The 20744-nt window shown below is 45.5% G+C and overlaps 1 protein-coding gene across 5 annotated transcripts in view; it reads right to left on the minus strand.

The window, feature by feature from the left end:
• Nucleotides 1-20744, minus strand: part of LOC135244436 (mitogen-activated protein kinase kinase kinase kinase 3-like) — a 48860-nt gene that overhangs the window by 9643 nt on the left and 18473 nt on the right. For 2 of the 5 annotated variants that reach the window (XM_064316698.1, XM_064316700.1), the window contains exons 2-20: nt 18205-18262; nt 16209-16299; nt 15857-15921; nt 14194-14249; nt 13818-13865; nt 13051-13093; nt 12464-12536; nt 10699-10830; nt 10033-10095; nt 9483-9564; nt 8937-9053; nt 7932-8010; nt 7200-7258; nt 6935-6997; nt 4598-4653; nt 3647-3685; nt 1938-1989; nt 1295-1460; nt 341-453 (exon numbers count right to left, since the gene is read on the minus strand). In XM_064316698.1, coding sequence (XP_064172768.1) covers nt 341-453; nt 1295-1460; nt 1938-1989; nt 3647-3685; nt 4598-4653; nt 6935-6997; nt 7200-7258; nt 7932-8010; nt 8937-9053; nt 9483-9564; nt 10033-10095; nt 10699-10830; nt 12464-12536; nt 13051-13093; nt 13818-13865; nt 14194-14249; nt 15857-15921; nt 16209-16299; nt 18205-18262 — 1455 coding nt within the window. The remainder of the gene's footprint in view (nt 1-340; nt 454-1294; nt 1461-1937; nt 1990-3646; nt 3686-4597; nt 4654-6934; nt 6998-7199; nt 7259-7931; nt 8011-8936; nt 9054-9482; nt 9565-10032; nt 10096-10698; nt 10831-12463; nt 12537-13050; nt 13094-13817; nt 13866-14193; nt 14250-15856; nt 15922-16208; nt 16300-18204; nt 18263-20744) is intronic. The other 3 variants (XM_064316701.1, XM_064316699.1, XM_064316702.1) reach the window with 3 other exon arrangements.

Genomic DNA, 20744 nt, shown 5'->3' on the forward strand with positions numbered 1-20744 from the left:
TTGTGACAGTAGAGTCATTTGCAGGCACATTTACAACCATCATTAAATCTGTGAGTAAATAAGACAGAGCAACCTAGTCCAGGCATGGCAGACCATTAGACTTACATAATCATATGCATCATGCACAGTACAATTCTATGGTAAACTTTCACCAGACTGGAGCAGATGGCCGTGCCCAGGTTCGGCTGGAGGGGAAGGGGTTGGATAAAAATGAATCACCTGAGGCGATTTTTCAGATCGGCACTTCCTGACTCAATACATGACACAATACCATAGAGTGTATTGCAGAGGGCATGTTCTTATGCTTTTGTATGAATGTAGCGTGACCAGAATTTCTTACCGGAATGTCCTTCCTGTCCTTCCGTAAGGGGACAGCAGGGGGCATTGTGGACTGTGCCTCCCACATAACGCCGGCCTTCTCTCCATTCACCTGAGAGGGGCTAACTCCATTGCCTACAGAGAGGAGTCAAACCAATACTTAACAGCGCCTCTTTGCTCCTCTATCTCCCTCTCTCAACAGAGGCCTGGTCCTTCTGATCGGAAAGGTCCCCTGAGTTTTCATCAACGACTGACATCCAAACCCCCCGCCTCTGGACTGAAGTAACACGAGAATGGTTGCAGGGCGTAGGATCAATTGCATCACGCTCTCTATACAACAGTCAGCACATAGACTGGATACAGGGTGGACTAAACCTACATCACTCTCTAAGATGTTTACTAGAGATCACTGAGCATGAATGTAGTAATATATGTATATCTGAAAACAAGCAATGTTTTTCCTTGTCAGTTAAGTTGCATAGAATCACATTAAAATATCTTGATGGGAACATTTTCCAAACTTCATTTGTGATGAAGAAACATGGGAAATACTTGAATTGACTGGCAACTATCAGAAACCACAAAAGCTGCTACCTGACATTAAGTAGTACAATGTATACAGTGATGTCTTCTGCAATAGGCCACTTGTGGTACTGGGGCTAACAAATTATCCCACGCAATGAATTAGCAGCGAGAAAGCCGCATTAACAGTATTTAGAGGTGAGGCGATAACTATGAGATACAGGTACACTATTATCTTAACAGGAGGGTGGGAGGAACACGTAATTCAAGTAAAGAACGGCACCTAACCCAGTAAACTCCAACAGGTGTGTGAGGACGAAGGAAAGGGACAGCGCACTGATTTGTGGTGAGACTCATGGGCAGAGGCAATGTGAGTGGGCGGAGCTAAGAATACTGGGGCTGGCTGTGCCTACAACTCCCATCTTCCCCTCCATGACTGAGGAGCCCTCATTACCTAGGCTGCTGCGCTTGTGGGGGGGCAGCCGTGGGGGCGGGGGCCGGGGGGGCACGTAGGAGGCGGGACGGCTGGGGCTCTCCGAAGCCGGGCAGCGCTTGATGGTCCCCTGGTTGCTGTCGTCCCCTCCAGAGACGCTATCTTGGGGGACAGAGATGGATTTTGGCTGAAAGGCAGAGAATAAGAGTGGGGAAAAAGGTAGGAGAAAAGCAGTGGAAATGGCCATCTCTCGTTTCATACTGACTACATCCCATTTGCAGAAAATTCCTGCATTAACCACAACACTTACTGAATGTATAATATAAATAAAATATCTGATAGACTCTGGGATGTTTGCTTACATACACAGATAAAGAACTAGACTAAATTCAAGCATTACATCATTATATCCCTAAATGAATGCACAAACTGAACATAGCACAACTGTGAAGCGCATTGTGACAAATCTTTTGTAAAATGCGCTATGAAAATCAAATTTGACTGATTTGATAACTCTCCAAGTGTAATTCTGCAGCTGAATTACACCTTCACAGACTTAGAGAATTAACTGAATCTGAATCTATTAAATCTGGCAAACTCTCAAAGCAGGGAGAAGCCTTTTCCCTGTCAGTAAGGGTCTCTGTGGACGCATCATCAGTCCTACCTTCGGGGGCAGCGGTGGGGGCATTTTGGGTCTCATCGTGGAGCTGGAGGAGCTGAAGGGAGATGAAACTGCTATTAGAAAAGTGACATCACAATAAGCCCGCCTCCCACATACATCGCACACCGCACGCACACGCACACACACACACACCCATTCAGAGAAACAAAAGCCCTTCTCACAGCAGAGCTTTTTACACCAACATCCAAATGCCAAGCAGCAGCAGGTGCAGGTCACCAAATGCCCCCCAAAACCAGAGTAGCTGAAACTCCCTTCTTCTCCCAGCAGTACCCCATGTTCATAGGACCAGTCCACCCCCCTAGCCAAGAAACAACCTGATTTGGCTGCAATGCTGCATGTAACCAATTACATCCGGAACACCCCTTTGGACTTTGCCCCAGTTTTTGGGAAACAACCAAAAGTGTGTAGATTGTGGTTAGGGTTATGATGATGGAGACATAAAGAAAGAAAGTGTCTTACACCAGAGGGGACAGACTGAAACCTTCAAACCAACATAAACACAAACATCGAGGGAAGAGCTGCACATAACAACCACAAGCCAAGAGCCCCAGCACCGGACACGGACCGGCACACACGGGGTTAACCACTGCTATGAGGGACCAGGCCTGTGGAGCTAGGGGGACTATGGAGGTAAAAACAGCGAGGCTGGGGTGAGTATAGAGGCTGGGATGAGTATGGAGGTCAAAAACAGAAGGGCTGGGATGAGTATGGCAGCTGGGGTGAGTATGGAGGTCAAAAGCAGCAGGGCTGGGCTGAGTATGGAGGTCAAAACAGCGGGGCTGGGATGAGTATGGAGGTCAAAACAGCGGGGATGGGATGAGTATGAAGGTCAAAACAGTGGGGCTGGGATGAGTATGAAGGCTGTGCTGAGTATGAAGGTCAAAACAGCAGGGCTGGGATGAGTATGAAGGTCAAAACAGTGGGGCTGCGATGAGTATGAAGGTCAAAACACAAGGGCTGGGATGAGTATGGAGATAAAAACAGCAGGGCTGGGATGAGTATGGAGGTCAAAACAGCAGGACTGGGATGAGTATGGAGGTCAAAACAGCAGGGCTGCGATGAGTATGAAGGCTGGGATGAGTATGGAGGTCAAAACAGCAGGGCTGGGATGAGTATGAAGGCAAAAACAGCAGGAAATGCGGGAGACGTGGATGAAACATGTTTTCCTCCCATTTTTCTCCTTTTATTAAAATCAGGATGGGCTGATGGAGTGTGCCTAAACTATATTGCGAAAGGACTTACTGTCGCATGTCATCCTCACCATCATCATCCTCTAAATGTGTCACATGACCCCTGAGGAGATGGACAAGGCAACACAGCTCAGCGGCTTCGCTCAGGCTCGTTTGAGTCATTAGAAGGAAAGAGTGAAATAAACGATGCACTCCATGCCCTTCTGTGGCCATAAGGGGGTGTGGCGTCCTCATCAAGAGGACCGCCCACAAGCTCTCCACTCACAGTTAAAAGCGTAATATAAAAGTTAATCACCCGCGTCTGACCAAACAGATTAGGCCTTAGCTGCCTCGACGGGACAGGACCAGAGGTGGAAAAGCACGATTAGGCCACATGGAACAGGGGACCAAAAACAAGGCAACAGGAAGCAGGGGTAGGCTTTGCGCAGCACAGGGGTGGTGGGGAGTGGCAGGGCTGGGGGCGGGGCACAGTGTGGGCGGGGCTGGGCAGGATAGGCTCACCTGTGCTGTAGCTCCGCTTCTACAGACTTCAGAAGACTCCTGCAAAAAAAAAAAAAAGTTGACCAAAGTTCAAAAATAAAAGAAAATAAAATTCCAAAAAAAAACAAAAAACATTAAAACGAAAACACAAAAATGCCAGATGAGCTGTACGACCAAGGATGCAAATCAGGCCCCAAGCAAGGCTGATCTCCAAACACCAGACCGAGACGAAAAACTTAGAGTCCCTAGATGCCAATCCCCCGATGTCCACCAACAAAAGAAGACAGGTCCACATTTTATGCAGCTGAAATAGGGGGAGGGACATCCCCTCTTCTCCTGGTCCATGGGTACTTAATGAATGATCAGAGGAGGACGGTTGCCCTGACAGGGTGAGGAAGGTGTGGAAGAGGAGTCTTATCTAAAAGCTCATAAATTTACCTATTAAAGTTGCCATATGTTTGTAGAAGAAGGGCTAAGCAGTCATCGAAAGATTAATGTTCTAGCCTCTTTCTGATGGGGGGGTGCCAAGTGCCCAGAGGTAGCAGAACAGTCTGGCGGGTGCGTACTGTAGGGTCTGACAGACTTTTGAATAACTGACCAGAAAGTGACTGAGCTACACATATTAGCCCCCCCCCCCCCCACAGAAAGTCATAACCCCTGATGACATCACTGCCTGCAGCATCCTGCTGCAATAATGCTATCGTAGCACACCAGAGAACTGCTGCTGGTCATCTTCAGATCTGCCTTAAGAGGCAGAGCACTCCTGTGAAGCTGGGTGTGTAAATACGTGCTGCGGAAACTGGTTGATTGATTTGATTTTAGCTGATAATTAAAACACAGTGGAATAGCGCACATTCCTACAGACATACAGTATAAGCACAGCAGCCTATAGTAAACAAGCTTACACATGGCCAATCCACAGCTGTGTCTTTCCTTAAGTGACTGCATGTGCATGGCATCTGTCCAGCTTACCTATTGGTTGTCAGGAGGGAACTGCCCTGGGAGCCATCAGCATCCAGTGGGCCGTCCTACGGCACACAAACACACACACAGTCTTCAGCATCAGTTTCCTGCCCCTGTCACATGACCTTGCAAACAGCACCGAAGCATGCTGGGAGAAAATAATGGAACATGCAAACAAAGCAATACGAAACTATTAGCCATTGCAAGAGCACGGTGCACAGACAAATAGAAGGAAAAGTTTCACACGATAGCTTGGCCTTAAATCTTCTTTAACAGTTTATATTGGGTCAACACAACAGGAATCAAACACAAGACATGAGAAAACAGAAAATGTGTTAGGCTCACAATCTTCTGCACTACAGTCAACTGATTGGCACAATTATTCCTAAATAATTACAAAAAAGACAGTGAGAGTCACCAATAAGGATGCCCCTCGAAACTGGTTCTAAATAAGGACTAGTTCTAAATGAGTAAAACCTGGAGTATTGATAAGGTCTGACATTATCGGTTCTGCTTTTGGTACTGGAGAAATTAGGGAGTCAGATTTCCATAGAGGCAAATTTCAACTAATTTACAGCCACACAGTCCAGAATCTAACCACAGTGTTCAGCCACACAGTCCAGAATCTAACCACAGTGTTCAGCCACACAGTCCAGAATCTAATCAGTGTTCAGTCATACAGTCCAGAATCTAATCATAGTGTTCAGTAATACAGTCCAGAATCTAATCATAGTGTTCAGTAATACAGTCCAGATTCTAATCAGTTTTAAGGCATATAGTCCAGAATCTAATCAGTGCTCAGTAATAGAGTCCAGAATCCAATCAGTGGAAAGCCACACAGTCCAGAATCCAATCAGTGTTCAGCCACACAGTCCAGAATCCAATCAGTGTTCAGCCACACAGTCCAGAATCCAATCAGTGTTCAGCCACACAGTCCAGAATCTAATCACAATGTTCAGCCACACAGTCCAGAATCTAATCACAGTGTTCAGCCACACAGTCCAGAATCTAATTCTATTCGCTGCATATTCCCAGATTCAACGCCACCCAGTACATGGAGAAAATTTTGGAGGAAATTTTAACTGGACCACTTAATTCAGACCTGAAACTCCTGGCTGGGTATAATTACCAGTTGGTTAAATTTGTCTGTACAAGCACAATGACACACAGAATTCTCAGAATGCAACCCTATTTCTCCCACTCCCATCTACTGGCTCAGAACAGTAATGACCACTCTTAAATACCTTTTGACAACAGTAAGCCCACTCTCGCTGATCTGTGAAAAGGCTGACATATTGCTTTTGTTAAATAGCTCTGCGGTCTTCAGTAGGTCAGGGCGATTTTGTCTCTCGATACCTCAGAGACGGGTAAAGACGAAGCTGTGAGTGACAGTGTTCAGCTGTACAGTCCAATACAGCACTTTCACCGGGTGCTGAAATGCTTTTAAGAAGCCAGAGGTCAAACGCAACTGCGTCCCTGCTCCTTTTAAAAGTGCAGAGTGCAGCAGAACTCGGATTGTATGAGGCTATTGTGTAAACCAGTGGTAACCAATCCTGTTCCTGGAGATCTACCATCCCGCAGGTTTTCATTTTAACCCTAATTTGGCACCACTAACTCTACTAATTAGCAGCTCAATAAGATCTCTAGCAGTTGAATGATGTGTGCTTTGTTAGTGTTGGAGTGAAAACCTACAGGATGGTAGATCTCGAGGAACAGGGCGGGTTACCACTGGTGTAAACTCACTGATCTTAAGTCTTTCAATAGATTAGTACGAGTCATTTATTGACAGCTCCACACATAATGCGGTTCATGAAGGTTCACTTTCACCACTAACATCAGAAGGCTTAGCATAGGGAGCTGAGTGTGGGTACAAGCCAAAAGATCAGTCATCCCTTCAACAGGCTCTCTTTTGTTCCATTAAACTGTGAAGTGGCACAGATTCTCTCTCAGGTTCACTCTCAGCACAGTGATCAGATGAGTCGTGCTTTTACAATCATGCAGGGGTCAGAGGGCAAAGCGCTGCAGGGCCTGATGGGACAGGCGAAATGACTCCTCCCCCTTTTGCGTCAGGTACATGTCCGAGAGGTAGGCCTTAAATCAGACCTCCTGTGTGCCGGTGTAAAAGAGTCCAGAACAGCCAATCACGACCAGCAAACACCTGCCACATAGGTCAAAGGGCAGACCAATCCACAGACAAAGACAGCAAGCGCATTCCCACGGCAACCATGAAGGAAAAAAAAAACACAACCAGCAATCACAGAAGGGGAAAACAGGGACAAACGCAAATGAACGAAAGAAGCAGACAGGAAAAAGGAAGTGACCAAAAAGTGGGGAAGGTGGAAATACCAGATTAGATCTTGCAGTGTAGTACATTTCTTCCACACAGTCCAAAAAATCGTCAGTTTCAGGCTGTTTAGCAGAACAAGATCAACAAATCTCAGTTAATCACAACCAGGGGAGGGGCGACAAGAGCAACACACGGGTGTGGGTGGGAGGGGGTGAGGGGTGGAGGTTTCAAAAGAGACCGCCTTCCAAAACGCTATTCCGTTCACAGGCCACATCCCAAACCTCAAACAGGGGTCATGCTGTGATTTGGGGGGGGATCGCTTACCGGCTCATGATGAGGTGCCGTCTCCTTCCTAAGAGGGGGGTCAAACTTGACTTGGTCAACTGAGGAGAGAGGGACAAATCACAATGCATCATCCATCCATTTATTTAGACCAGTTTATCCTGGTCAGGGTCGCAGGGGTGCTGGAGCCTATCCCAGCGTGCATTGGGTGAGACGGCAGGAATACACTCTGACGTCTGAACAGCCATATGGCATTAAACCGATGTGGACAGACGTGATTTGTAAAGGATGACAAACTCACTAATACCCCAGCTGGACTGGCAGATCTTTAATCTGGGAGGCGATTATGCTCCAGATTAGAGTACTGATACCACACTACACTGCCGGAGACTGGTCCTGAAGATCGGAAGGCAGACAGATCACAGATCAGCCCTGATGCCATGCCAGGGTTCCAATGTGATATAGTGGCTAATGTAATGAAGTATCAGGTATGATTTCTGGGTGAGAATCACGAACCAGAACTCAACAAGATTTCCAGCCTAAACTGGAAATACCTCTGCTGGATTGATAGACAATACTATAAATGAAAACTAAGAGAAACAAAAATAGCATCAGTTTATACAGCGGGATATTTACTGAAGCAATGCAGGTTAAGCTCAAGGAAACAATGGCAGTGTTTTACATGGGAGTCGAAACGGTGACCTTCAGGCTACAAGACCGGTTCCTTACCCATTACACTACACTGCCGCCCAGTTAAAAGCACGGGAAACTCACAGTTGATCTCGGACAGCGTCTTCCCCTCCCGGGCGCTCCTGCTGGTGGACCGGATTCGATGCGGCACGGACACTGGGCTCTGCGGAAGACAGGACACATGGAGAAGAGGGCCCAGAACATCCGCATACCACCCCACCTCTCTTCCCTTCAGATACCCCCCTTTAGCACACGCGTGACCTAACAAGGAACCGTTTTAGCCGAATACATCCACCGGTGTCCACCGGTGTGGCATGTGCTGGTAAAATATGAACTCGGTTCTACTTCACATTTTTTTGTTGTTACATAAGAAAAACAATCACCAGTCTAATCGGTCCATTCAGAACTGACCCCACGTTCTACTTCACAACTGGGCTCCTGTGAAAACAGCCAATCATTTTAACTGTGTCATTTGCATAAACCTGCCCTTGGTCAGCCTCTTCTAAGAACAAAGTAACACCCTCCTTTTCAGTGGATGGACGGGTGGAAGACAGCACAGAGGATACATCTCGCATACTATCCATCGCATACGAAAACACACTAAACAGTACTCGGTATGCTGTTGTAGGCAGCGCCTACTTGGAGGACACGGCAGTTAGGACGCAGATTCGGACACAAGCCTTGTTGTTTTTCTCTGCGGATTTAAATTTGACATCCGACTCCAGCTCAGTGTACCGAATGATTTACAGATTTTCATTGTTCCCTTTTCCGGAGAGGGAGTGTGGAGATGGGAGGGGCGTTCGTGTCATCGCCGGTCAGTTAACCAATCAACGCAGTGAGCAAAGGGGAAAAAAAAACATGCAACTGAATGAACTAAAAAAGCGGGAAGTGTAAAGATGCTAATTAACCGAGGACCCGTGGACCGTGACACATCCCAACACACAACACAAGTTTCTGCTGGGGGGACGGATAAGGCAAGCCGTCGACAACAAGGAGGTTTCAACACAAAGCAGTCCACTTAAAGTTACTCCACATTTTTGTTCTTTTTCTGCACGTGCGCTGGAGGGTGAAAGGTGAAGAGTTTCTCACATCAGGCTCGGGGTCATCGTCGTCCACGTCCGGGTAGAGGGAGAGGTCTGGGTCGCTGGCCTTGTCCAGGAGCTCGATGGCCAGAATGCGACTGAGGGGCTGGGAGATGAAGGGGTGCTGAGAGAGAGAGAGAAAACACACATCAGTCCACACACTTTAACCAGCCCTATTCACTGACATGTTAGCGGGGCGGGGTGGGGGGTGGTACCGCGCTACCGTAGCACCCCCCCCCCCCACCACCACCCACTAACACAGTACCACCCCCAGCCCCCGCACCCCCTCCACCCCAGTTACACGGTAGCACCCCCCCCCCCCCGCGCACTGGTGACACCAACCCTATTGACGCCACTGGACGTCATCACGCAATCTAGCGACTTTTAGCGACATTTCAGAGAGCCAATAGCGACTTCTGGTGAGATTCTTTTGCCGACATTGCCATATCATTGGCCGGACCTGCTCTTTTAGTCTTTGACCAACGAGGTTGACAATCAGCCAAATGCCCGTTGGCTAAGTCTTCCATCTTTGAAGGAGCAGTCCGTCACTTACCTGCAACAGTTTTTCCGCCGTCGGCCTCTTCTTCGGATTCTTCGTCAAGGACAATTTAATGAAATGGTGAAAATTGCTCGACCTGTAGAAGAAGGAGCACAAAAATCAAAACAGATCTACTGTGTTTTCTCCCACCTTGGCAGTGATGCAGTCTAAATTTGAATAATATGTGGAACATCAATGGCACGTGCCAAAGACTTCACAAACCGGGCGTATGCATTAATGATGTGTGAAAGCACGTGTGTAAGGTGCGGTAATGCAGGAAATGACAGACTTTCAGAAACGTTGGACGCTCTGAATTCGGAGTGTAGCACAGTGGGTAAGGAACTGGACTTGTAACCGACAGGTCGCAGGTTCGATTCCCGGGTAGGACACTGCCGTTGTACCCTTGAGCAAGGTACTTAACCGAAATTGCTTCAGTATATATCCAGCTGTATAAATGGATACAATGTAAAATGCTATGTAAAAAAGTTGTGTAAGTCACTCTGGATAAGAGTATCTGCTAAATGCCTGTAATGTAATGTAATGAATTCGAAGAGCGCTCCCTTACCACTTTGCTCTGTCTTTCAATTTGGGGGGCTGGAAGCTGCTTTTCGTCATCAAGAAGAGAGCCCTGAAAAATCAAGGAGGATTTAAGAGGTAGGAAAATTCCACACTAGACATTTAACATGCTTTTCTCAAGTTATTATAAACAAACAAGTTATTACAAATAAGATACAATAAATCCAGAAATTAAAATAGTTTCCCTTCTCACAGGATAGTTCTAAATGAAATAATTCAGTCTAGCAGAGGGTTGAAAGGTTGCTGAGCACACGCTTTTATCCTGAATTGCTTTGGCACATATAAACATATATATACAGCTTTACAAATAGTTATTGATCTAAATCCCAGGCAAAGTAAGTCAACAAGCATCTTACTTTGCCTGTGGACATCTGAACACAGCCACATTGAGCAATGTAATTGCATTTTACAGAGCATTATTCAATTCAATTCAGTTTTATTTGTATAGTGCTTTTTATTGAGAACTTTCACAAAGACGCTTTATAGAGTAGCATTACTAGAGCACGTCAGATTCAGTGGCGCGATTACTAGGGAGTGGAATAGAGAGGAACTGGAAAGCAGACTGCATCATAACCCAATGTTTGTAGAGGGGTTCAAAATGTCTGCATGGCCTATACTTAATATGTACACCCAGCATCCTCTGGGCCGCACTGACCTCATTGGGTGCAGGTCGAACATGGGGGGCTGCAGCTCGGCCAGCTCTATGGCGGTGATGCCCACCGCCCAGATGTCGCACAGCTGGTTGTAGCCGCCCTTCCTTTCCACTGCGGCCACTTCGGGGGCCATCCTGACGGCAGACACATCGCATTATTATGACATCACAATCAGAAGGGCCGGGCCTCTGGAGTGCACCGACCCTGAGGCATGACATTGCAATAAGAATGGTCAGTTCTTCAGAGCACGCTGGCCCTGAAATACGACATTACAGAAGGAAGCATCAATTATTTTGAGCTCAAGTCTGAAGTATGACATCACACAAAGAGACAGGGGCCTTCTACATGCCAAGGACACTGAGGAGACCCTGCCTCTTACAACAAGAAACCAAAATCTTCCCAATTCTCATTGCATGCAACACCAGAACCATCTCTGAAGGCACTCATTTACACAGCAAGTCTTTAAGGTCTTGTTTCTCTGGGCACAGCTTTAAAAATATTAACAGCATCCCTCACCTACTGCACAGTAGGGATTAATACTTTTCCTGAAAATAAAACATTTTCTCTCCCAGGAAACTAGGCTTGTTTTTAAGGCATAAGCTACCAGTAAAAATGCATTGGACATATTTCAATAAGCAGGACTAAATAAAACAAAGAAAAATATACATGAACATATACATGACATCTTTAGTATATTCGGTGTCATTATTAAGGCAAAACACGTATTACTCAACATCAGAATGCACTTAATATGCAGCTTTGGATGCAGCTTGCCCATTGCTAGCCGAGGTTCATTCCCTGTGATCAGTCTGTTGCGTGAACTATCATCCTCACTGAAGAAAAAGACTTAGAATGGACATACTGAGGTCTGCTGGACAAAAAGTGTTTTATCCATGAAATGAGTGTTTGGTTGAACCCTAGGTGTTTGAGCTTCTTAATCAGAATGTTAGAATGAACAGTACTGAACAGGGAGGAAACATCTACTAAAAGGACTTGCGCATTTGATTCTGACGCTTCCAGCTGTTTGTGTTCAGTATGCAGGACTGTTACCATCACATTCTCAACACCTCTAGGCCCAACAGGCAAAATTGTAAAGGGTCAAGTTAGGTACAGACTTCTTGCAGTAGACGCGCTCAAAGTTTTTCATTGCAATAAAAGTTAGGACCACTGCTCTACATTCATCACAGCTAGTCTTGGCTTTTTGGGGACTGAGATATCCTCCATATCTGTGGTATGATTTGCAGGTCCAGAGACAATTAAAACAACACACCAAAACCGGACTCAGCCGTTCACTGCATTCTTTAAGTGTTAACCCCTCGAGGCTATCTGGCTCTGCAGCTTTGTAAGAATGAATGTGATGGATCGTGTTCCTCACTCTTTCAGTCAAGTACCTAACCGTGCTGAGATTTGCTTTGCTGTTGGGGGGCGTGTCCAGTACTGGAGAGTTTTGACCAAACTAGGCAAAGAAGCGATTCAGTTCCTCTGCATATTCCACAGGGTCTGGCACCACACGGTTCGGGCGTTTTTTCCCCCATCATGGTCCTAATGCTCTGCCCATGCCTGTCGAGTGTTTTTCCACAGAGCCGTTGCTCTGCATAAATGGCCTGTCGCTACTGCTCGAGTGCAGAGTCAGAAACGCGCAGTAAGACCCGCGCATGCTCCACAAGGTCATAAATGATACGGTCTTACAGGACATCGCTAGACTGCCCGATATCAGGAGCAGAGGGAGGACAGAGAAGAGGGGAGAGAAGGGCGGAGGGGCGTTACCAGTACGGCGTGCCGATGAAGGACTTCCTCTTGGCTAGCGTGGCGGTGATCTGGGCCGATACGCCAAAGTCCGCTGAGACCACGAGAGAGGCAGGAAGGGTCAGGGTTAGGGTTACGGAGAAGTCCGAGTCTGCAAGATCGTCTCATTGGCACAACCGAGACTAGACCATCAAGACTGCCGTTCCACTGAATACTTTGACGACTTCATAACTTTAATCGCCAATTTACTTTTGAGAATTAGGTCATTGATCCACCAATTTATAGGTTTGTACTAATGATTCTGCGCAGTGGATTCGCATCCCACACGATCTCACAATGATCATCAGATATTACAGTTTAAAAAATGCCCCTGCACACAACAATATTCTACAGTACTGTATATTTGTCAGCACACACAGATTTGGGAGGATTTGCACAGATCATTAACACAAACATTTGCATATTCTTGAACGCAAGGAACACATTTATTTTTATCAACTCAAAACAAAATCCCATTTAATTGGCTCTATCACTGCATTCTTGCACAGTAATAGAGTATAGATGCACAGTAACACAGGAAGAGTTTGAAAGCAGCACCATTGTCTTACCTAGCTTCACATACCCATTGTCTGTTAACAGGATATTAGCACCCTTGGGGAAAAAGACACAAAGACTAATTAGAAGGCGAAGATATCAGAAGACATTTTACTTTGAGGGGGAAGACACTTTACTGATGGCACAACAATTTAACAGCAAATTACAACAGCAAAACGAATACATTGAAAAGCAGTGTAACTGAGCTCTACATGGTTTGCGAATGACATCATCGAGAACAAGTGACATCATACAACCAACAAGCCAAAAAAAATCTTATTTTTCCAGCTTTTACAGAACTACATGTCCTGTACAGTCAGTCTTAACACTGCTAAGGACATAAAGAGAAGAGCCTGGTTTGTAGCTAGAGGGCATCGTAAGAGATAAACCTACTCGACAGCTTGCAGAGACGGAGAAAGAGATGATGCAAAAACAAATCAGACACAACCCAGCACGCGCAGACTTGGGCCTGCTTAATTTCCCCGATCTGGGAATTTCTGTGGAACTGAAGTCAGCTGACGTCATAATAAACTAAACACATTTTTCTGAGGGTGTTAAAAGAAAAACAACAACCACGCACAACACTCATACTTTTAAAAAACATCCATAAAATATGCAGCATAATTATAAATGAGCTTTTAACAGACAGGGACAGCATGACCACGATGACTAGAACCAGAACCCTGGCCAGGCATCAGGCGAAGAGTGTTTATATCTACAGTGAGCCGTTCATAAATACATCAGCAATGGAAAGTACCAGAAGGGGAAAGACTGCTCTTACCTTGATGTCTCTGTGCATTTTTCCTTTGTTGTGGAGATAATATAAACCCTGAATATAAAATAGAGAATAATATAATATTTCATCATCTAACAAAAACAAACTCCTAAAACAAGGTCGTACAGAATCTGCAGAGGGTCTTTTGGAATAAAATAAAACGCCTGGAAAGCTTGTGATGGCGCGGATAAGGGCTTAAAGGTAGCCATAGTAGTCTGTTTTAACCCCAGGAGTATCATCCTTTTCAGGCACACAGAAAACAGCCTTTATTACTTGTGTACAGGCCTGGCTAGAAGGGGGGTGCTGTGGCTATGAGTAGTATTCAATGTATCTGGAGGAGCAGACATGGAGAAGGATAACATACGACAAGAAGGCGACATACCTGAAGAGTTTCCCGCGACATGTAGGCTATCTGTGACTCCAACAGAGGCCCCGTTACTACGGAGAGAGGGAGGGGAAGGGAGAGAGAGGGAGAGGAAGAGTGTGAGTGAGGGAGAGGGAGTGAGTGAGTCAGTCAGTGGCACTTTTGCAGAAGGCAGAAATGAACATTGCTGCCTAATTGTGTGTGTGTGAGTGTGCGTGTGTGTGCGCGCGCGTGTATGCGTGCGGGGGGGGGTGGGGGGTTCAAATGTAAATTCCAACCAAGCATTTTGCTGGAGGAGGACACCGGGGGAGTTTTCTTGTGCAATTCAGTCATCCCTCAGCAAAAACGACATCTATGTCAGTGAATTCTCACTTTAAAAAGAAAGGTTAAAACAATCCAAGCGAAATAAAATAAATATTGTGATTAAATCCGATGGTCAAGTCGTTGATCAGTCTCCTCTGTCTTTCATTCTATGGCGGCGCTTGGCGCTTTTTCATAAGGGACGCATTTTGCATCGACAGAGTTGGTTGGCATGGCGATGCTTTCGCCTCTGTCCCACAGCTTCCCAGGGAATTCCCAGCCGAAATGCCACTCGCGGGTGTCACAATGCGAGCATTGTGTGTCAGACGGACTAGTCGGCGCACAGCCTTTGGGAGTTTCACTGAATACTGTTCAAATGTAGCCTGTGTGGTCCGAGGCAAACGGAGATACGTATACACTGTTTCACATTGACTGAGCTACTTAAGGCATCAAGGTAGAGTCAGCCAATTGGATGCAATTGATTTTCCCTGCAGAACAATTAAAATGTCCAACACATATTTGCCAGTGTTATCTATAGACGCATATGTGACCAGCTTTTCTTAATGTAAGTCAGCAGCCAGGGGCACCTACTCCTGCTGAAGATGCTTTCGTGGAACATCCCTGTCATTTCTCAGAAGCCTAATTAACAATGGCAAAAAAAAATTTAGGATGGTCACCCTTTTCCAAGTGGAATGTCTTACATTCGAAAATGCATCTGTCAAGTCTCGGATAACATCCATTCACCATCGATTTGTTATTTTCAGACTGAGGATTCCCCCTTATTGTTTATTTCAGATCGCGACTGATATCCTTTTTTCGCCTACCGGTCCGCTGCAGTGTTTGGCGCCTGTATGGATTCATTGCAATCTGCGCACAATTATTTACCAAAAGGGCACTGGTAAACAATTTCCTTCAAAGCCTTTTTTTGTGTTTGACATTCGACCTATGTCCTGAGAGAGGAAGGAACGTGTCATGGGTGGAATATCAAACACAAAGATGCCACCTAGCGTATCACATCAACATATTGCCTATACAAGGGTACCAATCCAACACTAATTGTATAATTAGTTTGAGGGTAACCATGACGACCCAGGGCTTACATTTAGAGGGTATTTCAAAGTTATGACCTTTCAGGGTCACCTTACCTGAATAAGCTGGTGTCCGTACCTATAAGACCTCAATATCGCGGTTTCAACCGCAGAGTACCTTCACTGTACTACACTAAGGGAAGGGCTTTGAGAAGCAAATCCTTATACCTCTGAGAAAATATTTTGTGGGACAAAGTGAGAAGCCAGCATATCTTTCTAAAAACAGGCCGGTTTGGAATATTTAATGTACAGTATTTTTCCCCCTCAGCAGTTAATGGTTTATGGATCCTTACCATGGTAAATGTCCTGCAGGGATCCTCCTCCACAGTACTCCATACTTATCCATAATTTATCTCTCCTAGAAGAGACAAGAAACACCACCCACTTAAAAAAATCCTAAAAAAGGCCTGAAGAACCTTGACATATCAATCAATCAATCAATCAACCTTTATCTAATTCTCAGAAGACACATTGAGGGAACAAGCCCGCATTTACAAACAATAAAACAACAATAATAAAGAGTAAAAAATGAAAATAAAACACTTTGAACAAATAATATAGCAAAAGCTGTAATAATAAATATGTATAACAACAAATAAAAGGATGAGGGTGGCAGGGCAGGGTCGAGGGGGGGGGGGGGCACACCTGAGATAACTGCCGAAATATGCCACGATGTTGGAGTGCTTGCAGTCCTTCATCATGATGATCTCCTGCTGCACCACCGCAAAGTCCTCGCCTGGGGGGGCAGGGGAACAGGGGGCGTGAGGCAGGAGGAGAGAGGGGTAAAAAACAGGTGATAAAGGGATGGCAGGGGAAGACAGAGGAGTAAAAAGGAGGTGATAAAGGTATGGTAGGGGAAGAAGAGAGGGGTAAAAAGGTGGCAAGGGATAAGAGAAGAGTAAAAGGAGAGAAAGGGATGATAGAGGGATGAGAGAGGGGAAAAACAGCAGAAGAGACAGGGATAGCAGGGGGAGAGGAGATTGGTTTGAGGGCTGTGTGAAAAATGACCACAGACACACAGACGCCCATATGCCAACAGCGGCCCTTCAAAGAAACAGAACTTCCGCACGATGCTGACTGTTCTGAAGAGGTGGTGAAGGGGCCAGAGAGCAGCATCCATAATAACTGCCCCTCTGAGCGCACAGCATCAAGACTGGACTGGGCTGGGCTGCACTTTCATCTCCCGGATTGAAATCACATGAAGCTGGCGACCCCAGTTCACACCCAGCTAACGACAGCATCCCAGAAATTTTTTTTTTGCATATTACTAGAACGCCATATTTTAGTGCAGACTGAAGAACAGAGATTTCAGCTGACTGTGCATACGGGAATAAGACTGGGTTATTCTTAATCAGAATATGACCAAAACCAGAATAAGGACTGTTATTCGGAATGTGCCGTGCAAGTAAATGCGGTCAGTGTACACGTCACGTGATGTGACAAAAAAAAATCTACATTTCCTTTTTAACTGGCAGTAGAACTGGTAAAACTGCAAATTGATTTCTCAGACCCAACATGTTTCAGAATGTTTCCTTTGCTGCAATGCTATAGCAATGTGACGAGAATGCTGGGTTTCTGCTGGGCCACATAAGAATCTCAACAGACCTCTCCTCTCTTCACCTCCCTTTCTTTCTGTGCTTTTCCTAGCGTTGTTTGTGGAAGCTGAGTTCCTGCTTTGTTCCAGGAACATGTGGATGGGAAGCAGCATCTGGAAAAGCGCTATGCTGGAGGGGAAAAGGGCTAATTGGGTGTGATGTCCCAGGACAGACCCAAGGGACAGCTACAGCAGTGTTGGCAGTCTACATCATTCCTGGTGTAAACAGTAAACAGTGGGCACACACAAAAACACATTCTGCGACAGATTTAGTCTGTAGGTTATCATTTTTTTATGATGTAATTTTTTTTCCACCACAAAGCCAGGGCCCGTAGCTTTAAAGAAAGGAAGTAGCAAACTGCTTCTATTTGTTTTTTCACTGGACCTCATCTACATTTCAACTGTTGGACTTTTTACGTTTTAATGTTTAGTCTGATTCACAACACATTTCCAATAAGGCATGAAAAACTAAAACACATCCATTATAATCTGCATTTCAATGAAATGCATTTTCAAAGACCGACTAGATAACAAAACAAGAAACTTAAAATGCGTGCAGTCTGTGTAGGATGCTACCTCAATGTGGAAGACACAAATTATATGCAAATGCACCAATTAGAGGCCTTACAATGGCATATAATAATAACGTATGAAGCAAAAAAACACACGAGAGCTGGAAGCCCTAACGTGTGAGGGTTCACTGTACTTCCTCTCCATAGAAACCGAAGGAAATTAAGCTGAAGGAAGTGGAAAAGAATAGTGGCAATAAAGGGCCTATTTTCAGACACCACAAAGTAACGAGCCAAACAAGACGTTCTCTCTTCTTCTCTCTCTCTCTCTCTCCATCTTACTCCCACTCTCTCACGCTCTCTCTCTCCATCTCTCTCGCATTCTTTCACTCCATCCCTCCCTCCCTCCCTCCCTGGAAACGTTCATCTGATCAAACTGGTTGTGTTTCTGGTTCACACCGGGGGAAAGGAAAGGTCAGCAATGTTCCAGGTGTAGGAGGGAGCCCGCGTGCTTCGTCATGAAGCGGCGGAGTCTTACCCGGTTCCAGTTTGATGACTTTAATGGCGGCCAGCTCCCCCGTGTTGACATTCCGAGCCTGTGGGGGGGGGGGGGGGAAAGGAGGAGGGAGAGCGTTACCCAACCATCAAAGGAAACAGTCAGAGGGAGCCAGGAGAGGGAGGGAGTCGCTACGTTTTCATACATCAGCCATCAAATCTGCAGGGTTAGGGGGAGGGCAGGGTTTCTCCTGCATTGAAATGTCTTAAGCGGGCCGCCTAAGTGTGTTTTTCAAGCCGCCTATAGGAGAAATTGCAGGGGAAAAAAACCTGTATAACAATTAGAAATGGTCTGTAAAATTATTAGAAATGCTGTGTGGATTCAAGGTTAATTAATATTGTACCCAAAGTTTTGAGCATGAAAGAATGAAATGCATTTTATGACATAGTACAATTCCAAACACTACTATTCCTGGAGGACGACGCCCATACAATATGCAAATCCTTCAGTATAGCCTAATATCATCTCCAACGCAGTAAAGCGAGACCAACCACAGTCGCAGTCACACAAAGTCAGCACCTAATCCCGATTTCGAGCCAGGAAGTGCCCTGAGAGGGATGTTGTAACTACAGTGTTGACATGGCCTAAACAGACTGGCGTGCGTCTGCACCCACAAGCTAAAGAGCAGGGTCATGAGGCCCTTTCCTGTAAGCACAGAATTATAACACACAGTGACTTCAGTCATCTCCAAGCCCGCAGATTAATTAATTAATCATTTCCACTAGGAGCGGCTTAAATCAGGGCAAGCATTTCATGGGAAAAGGGAGAGAGTTTGCAATGAATCCCAAAAACAGGGGTTTGTGAAATTATTATTATTCTATAGAATAAGTAAGCCAGTTGCTAGGTTAATCTACTAATAAAAATAAGAATAATAATCGGCATATAATTAGCAAAAAAAAAAGGAAAAGTTGTCAGCTGCAGCCCAATTCCAGAGGGTACCACCCTCAATAGAAACAGTTTCTGGAAGTGGAATATGGCTGAAAAAAAAATATATCCACAACGTTCCAATCTGGAGAGGTTTGGCACCATTTGGAGAGGTTTTGGGCCCACCGTTGGGAAATGTCAAATTTTACTGCTGTATTCACTCCACTCCAAACATTGTTTCAGGTGGTTTCGTCCAGTGTCAGAATTACACGTAATCACTACAGAATAAAGAAAATTCGAAAATTGTTTAAAAAAAAAAAAAAACATTTACTGTTTATGAGCCTGCAGGTATTTCTGGTTATTATTATAATTTTTTTTCTTTTTTAAACCTGCGGTCAAAAAAATAACTTCTGACACACCGCACCAAAATAAGCAGCCACTGAGGCCCCCAGGACTGCCCACTGGATTTTAAAATCCTTGATTTAGAAAAACTCCAGAGAAAGAGAGGGAGAGAGAGCACCATTAAGCAGAGTGATTAGCAGAATAACAGGTCAGCGGTTCCAAAGTACCTGGAGCCAAGCCCAGCACAGTCAAACACAATAACCTCATTATAACAGTTATGACTGCTCCTACTAACCTTGTTTCGCAGACAGCCTTGACCACAGAGCTTAGGCAATCCAAGAAACCACAGACAGCATCAGACTGACTACCTGACTCAGCGCCTCCCTGAGTAACTGCTAAACTCAGTTTGAACACTAGATGGCGCCTTCACTGGTACGTGGAGCCACCACAGTGCCCTTGAACAAGGCCTGCTCTCACAGAGAACAGAAGCACATTGCTATCTGTGCCAGCAGCTCAGCATAAAGGAAAAGACTTTGTGGGTCACGAGGCTTTTGGAGGGAACCGTCCTCCTGCTGAAAAATTCTCAGTGTGTGGGGCGCCAAATTTGGCCCAGAGAGGTCAATGACACAGGGGAGGACTCTCGTCATACCAGAACGCAGAAGGTGACCGCATGCTGCCCCATCCTGTCCCCTCTCCGCCCCGGGCCATTTTTCCTCAGATCTCAGAGTCAAGAGGAACCACAGGGAACCCAAACTGCCCCACCTTTGCAGGTGTAGCTCCCAGCACGGCTGCTCAGCTCCCCCTGGACACCCCCAGCACTCAGATCCCACACAACACACTTGTGTGCCTGAATTGCTTCAGTAAATACCCAGCTGTATAAATGGATTATATGTAAAGATACAATATATTTAAGCCAAACTGGCCACTTCTTTGTGTGTGTGGGGCAAGGCATGCTGTTGAGGTGACCCCTTGCAAATCGGCACAAAGCAACGATGGGCAAATCTAATAATGGAGCGGCATCAATCAAACCAGCTAATTCTTTTGTGTGTGTAATTACATGCGCTGCTGGTTAACAAAACACAAAAAAGTGGTGCATGATCAGCCACGGGCTTGTAGGAAGTCAGATACGAGTCTACTGCATATCTACTTCCATTCTTTTATATACAAGGTTTTGTGGTTTTATATCGTCTCTCTTAGTGTCTCTCTTACTCTCCTCATCTTAACTACACACACTGCAACCACCAATAAAAATTCCCCAGTATGTGTAAATGTACTTGGCCAATAAAAGGATTCTTATTCTGATTCTGATTTCACAA

The sequence above is a fragment of the Anguilla rostrata genome, chromosome 18, assembly GCF_018555375.3.
Source record: "Anguilla rostrata isolate EN2019 chromosome 18, ASM1855537v3, whole genome shotgun sequence".
NCBI lineage: Eukaryota > Metazoa > Chordata > Actinopteri > Anguilliformes > Anguillidae > Anguilla > Anguilla rostrata.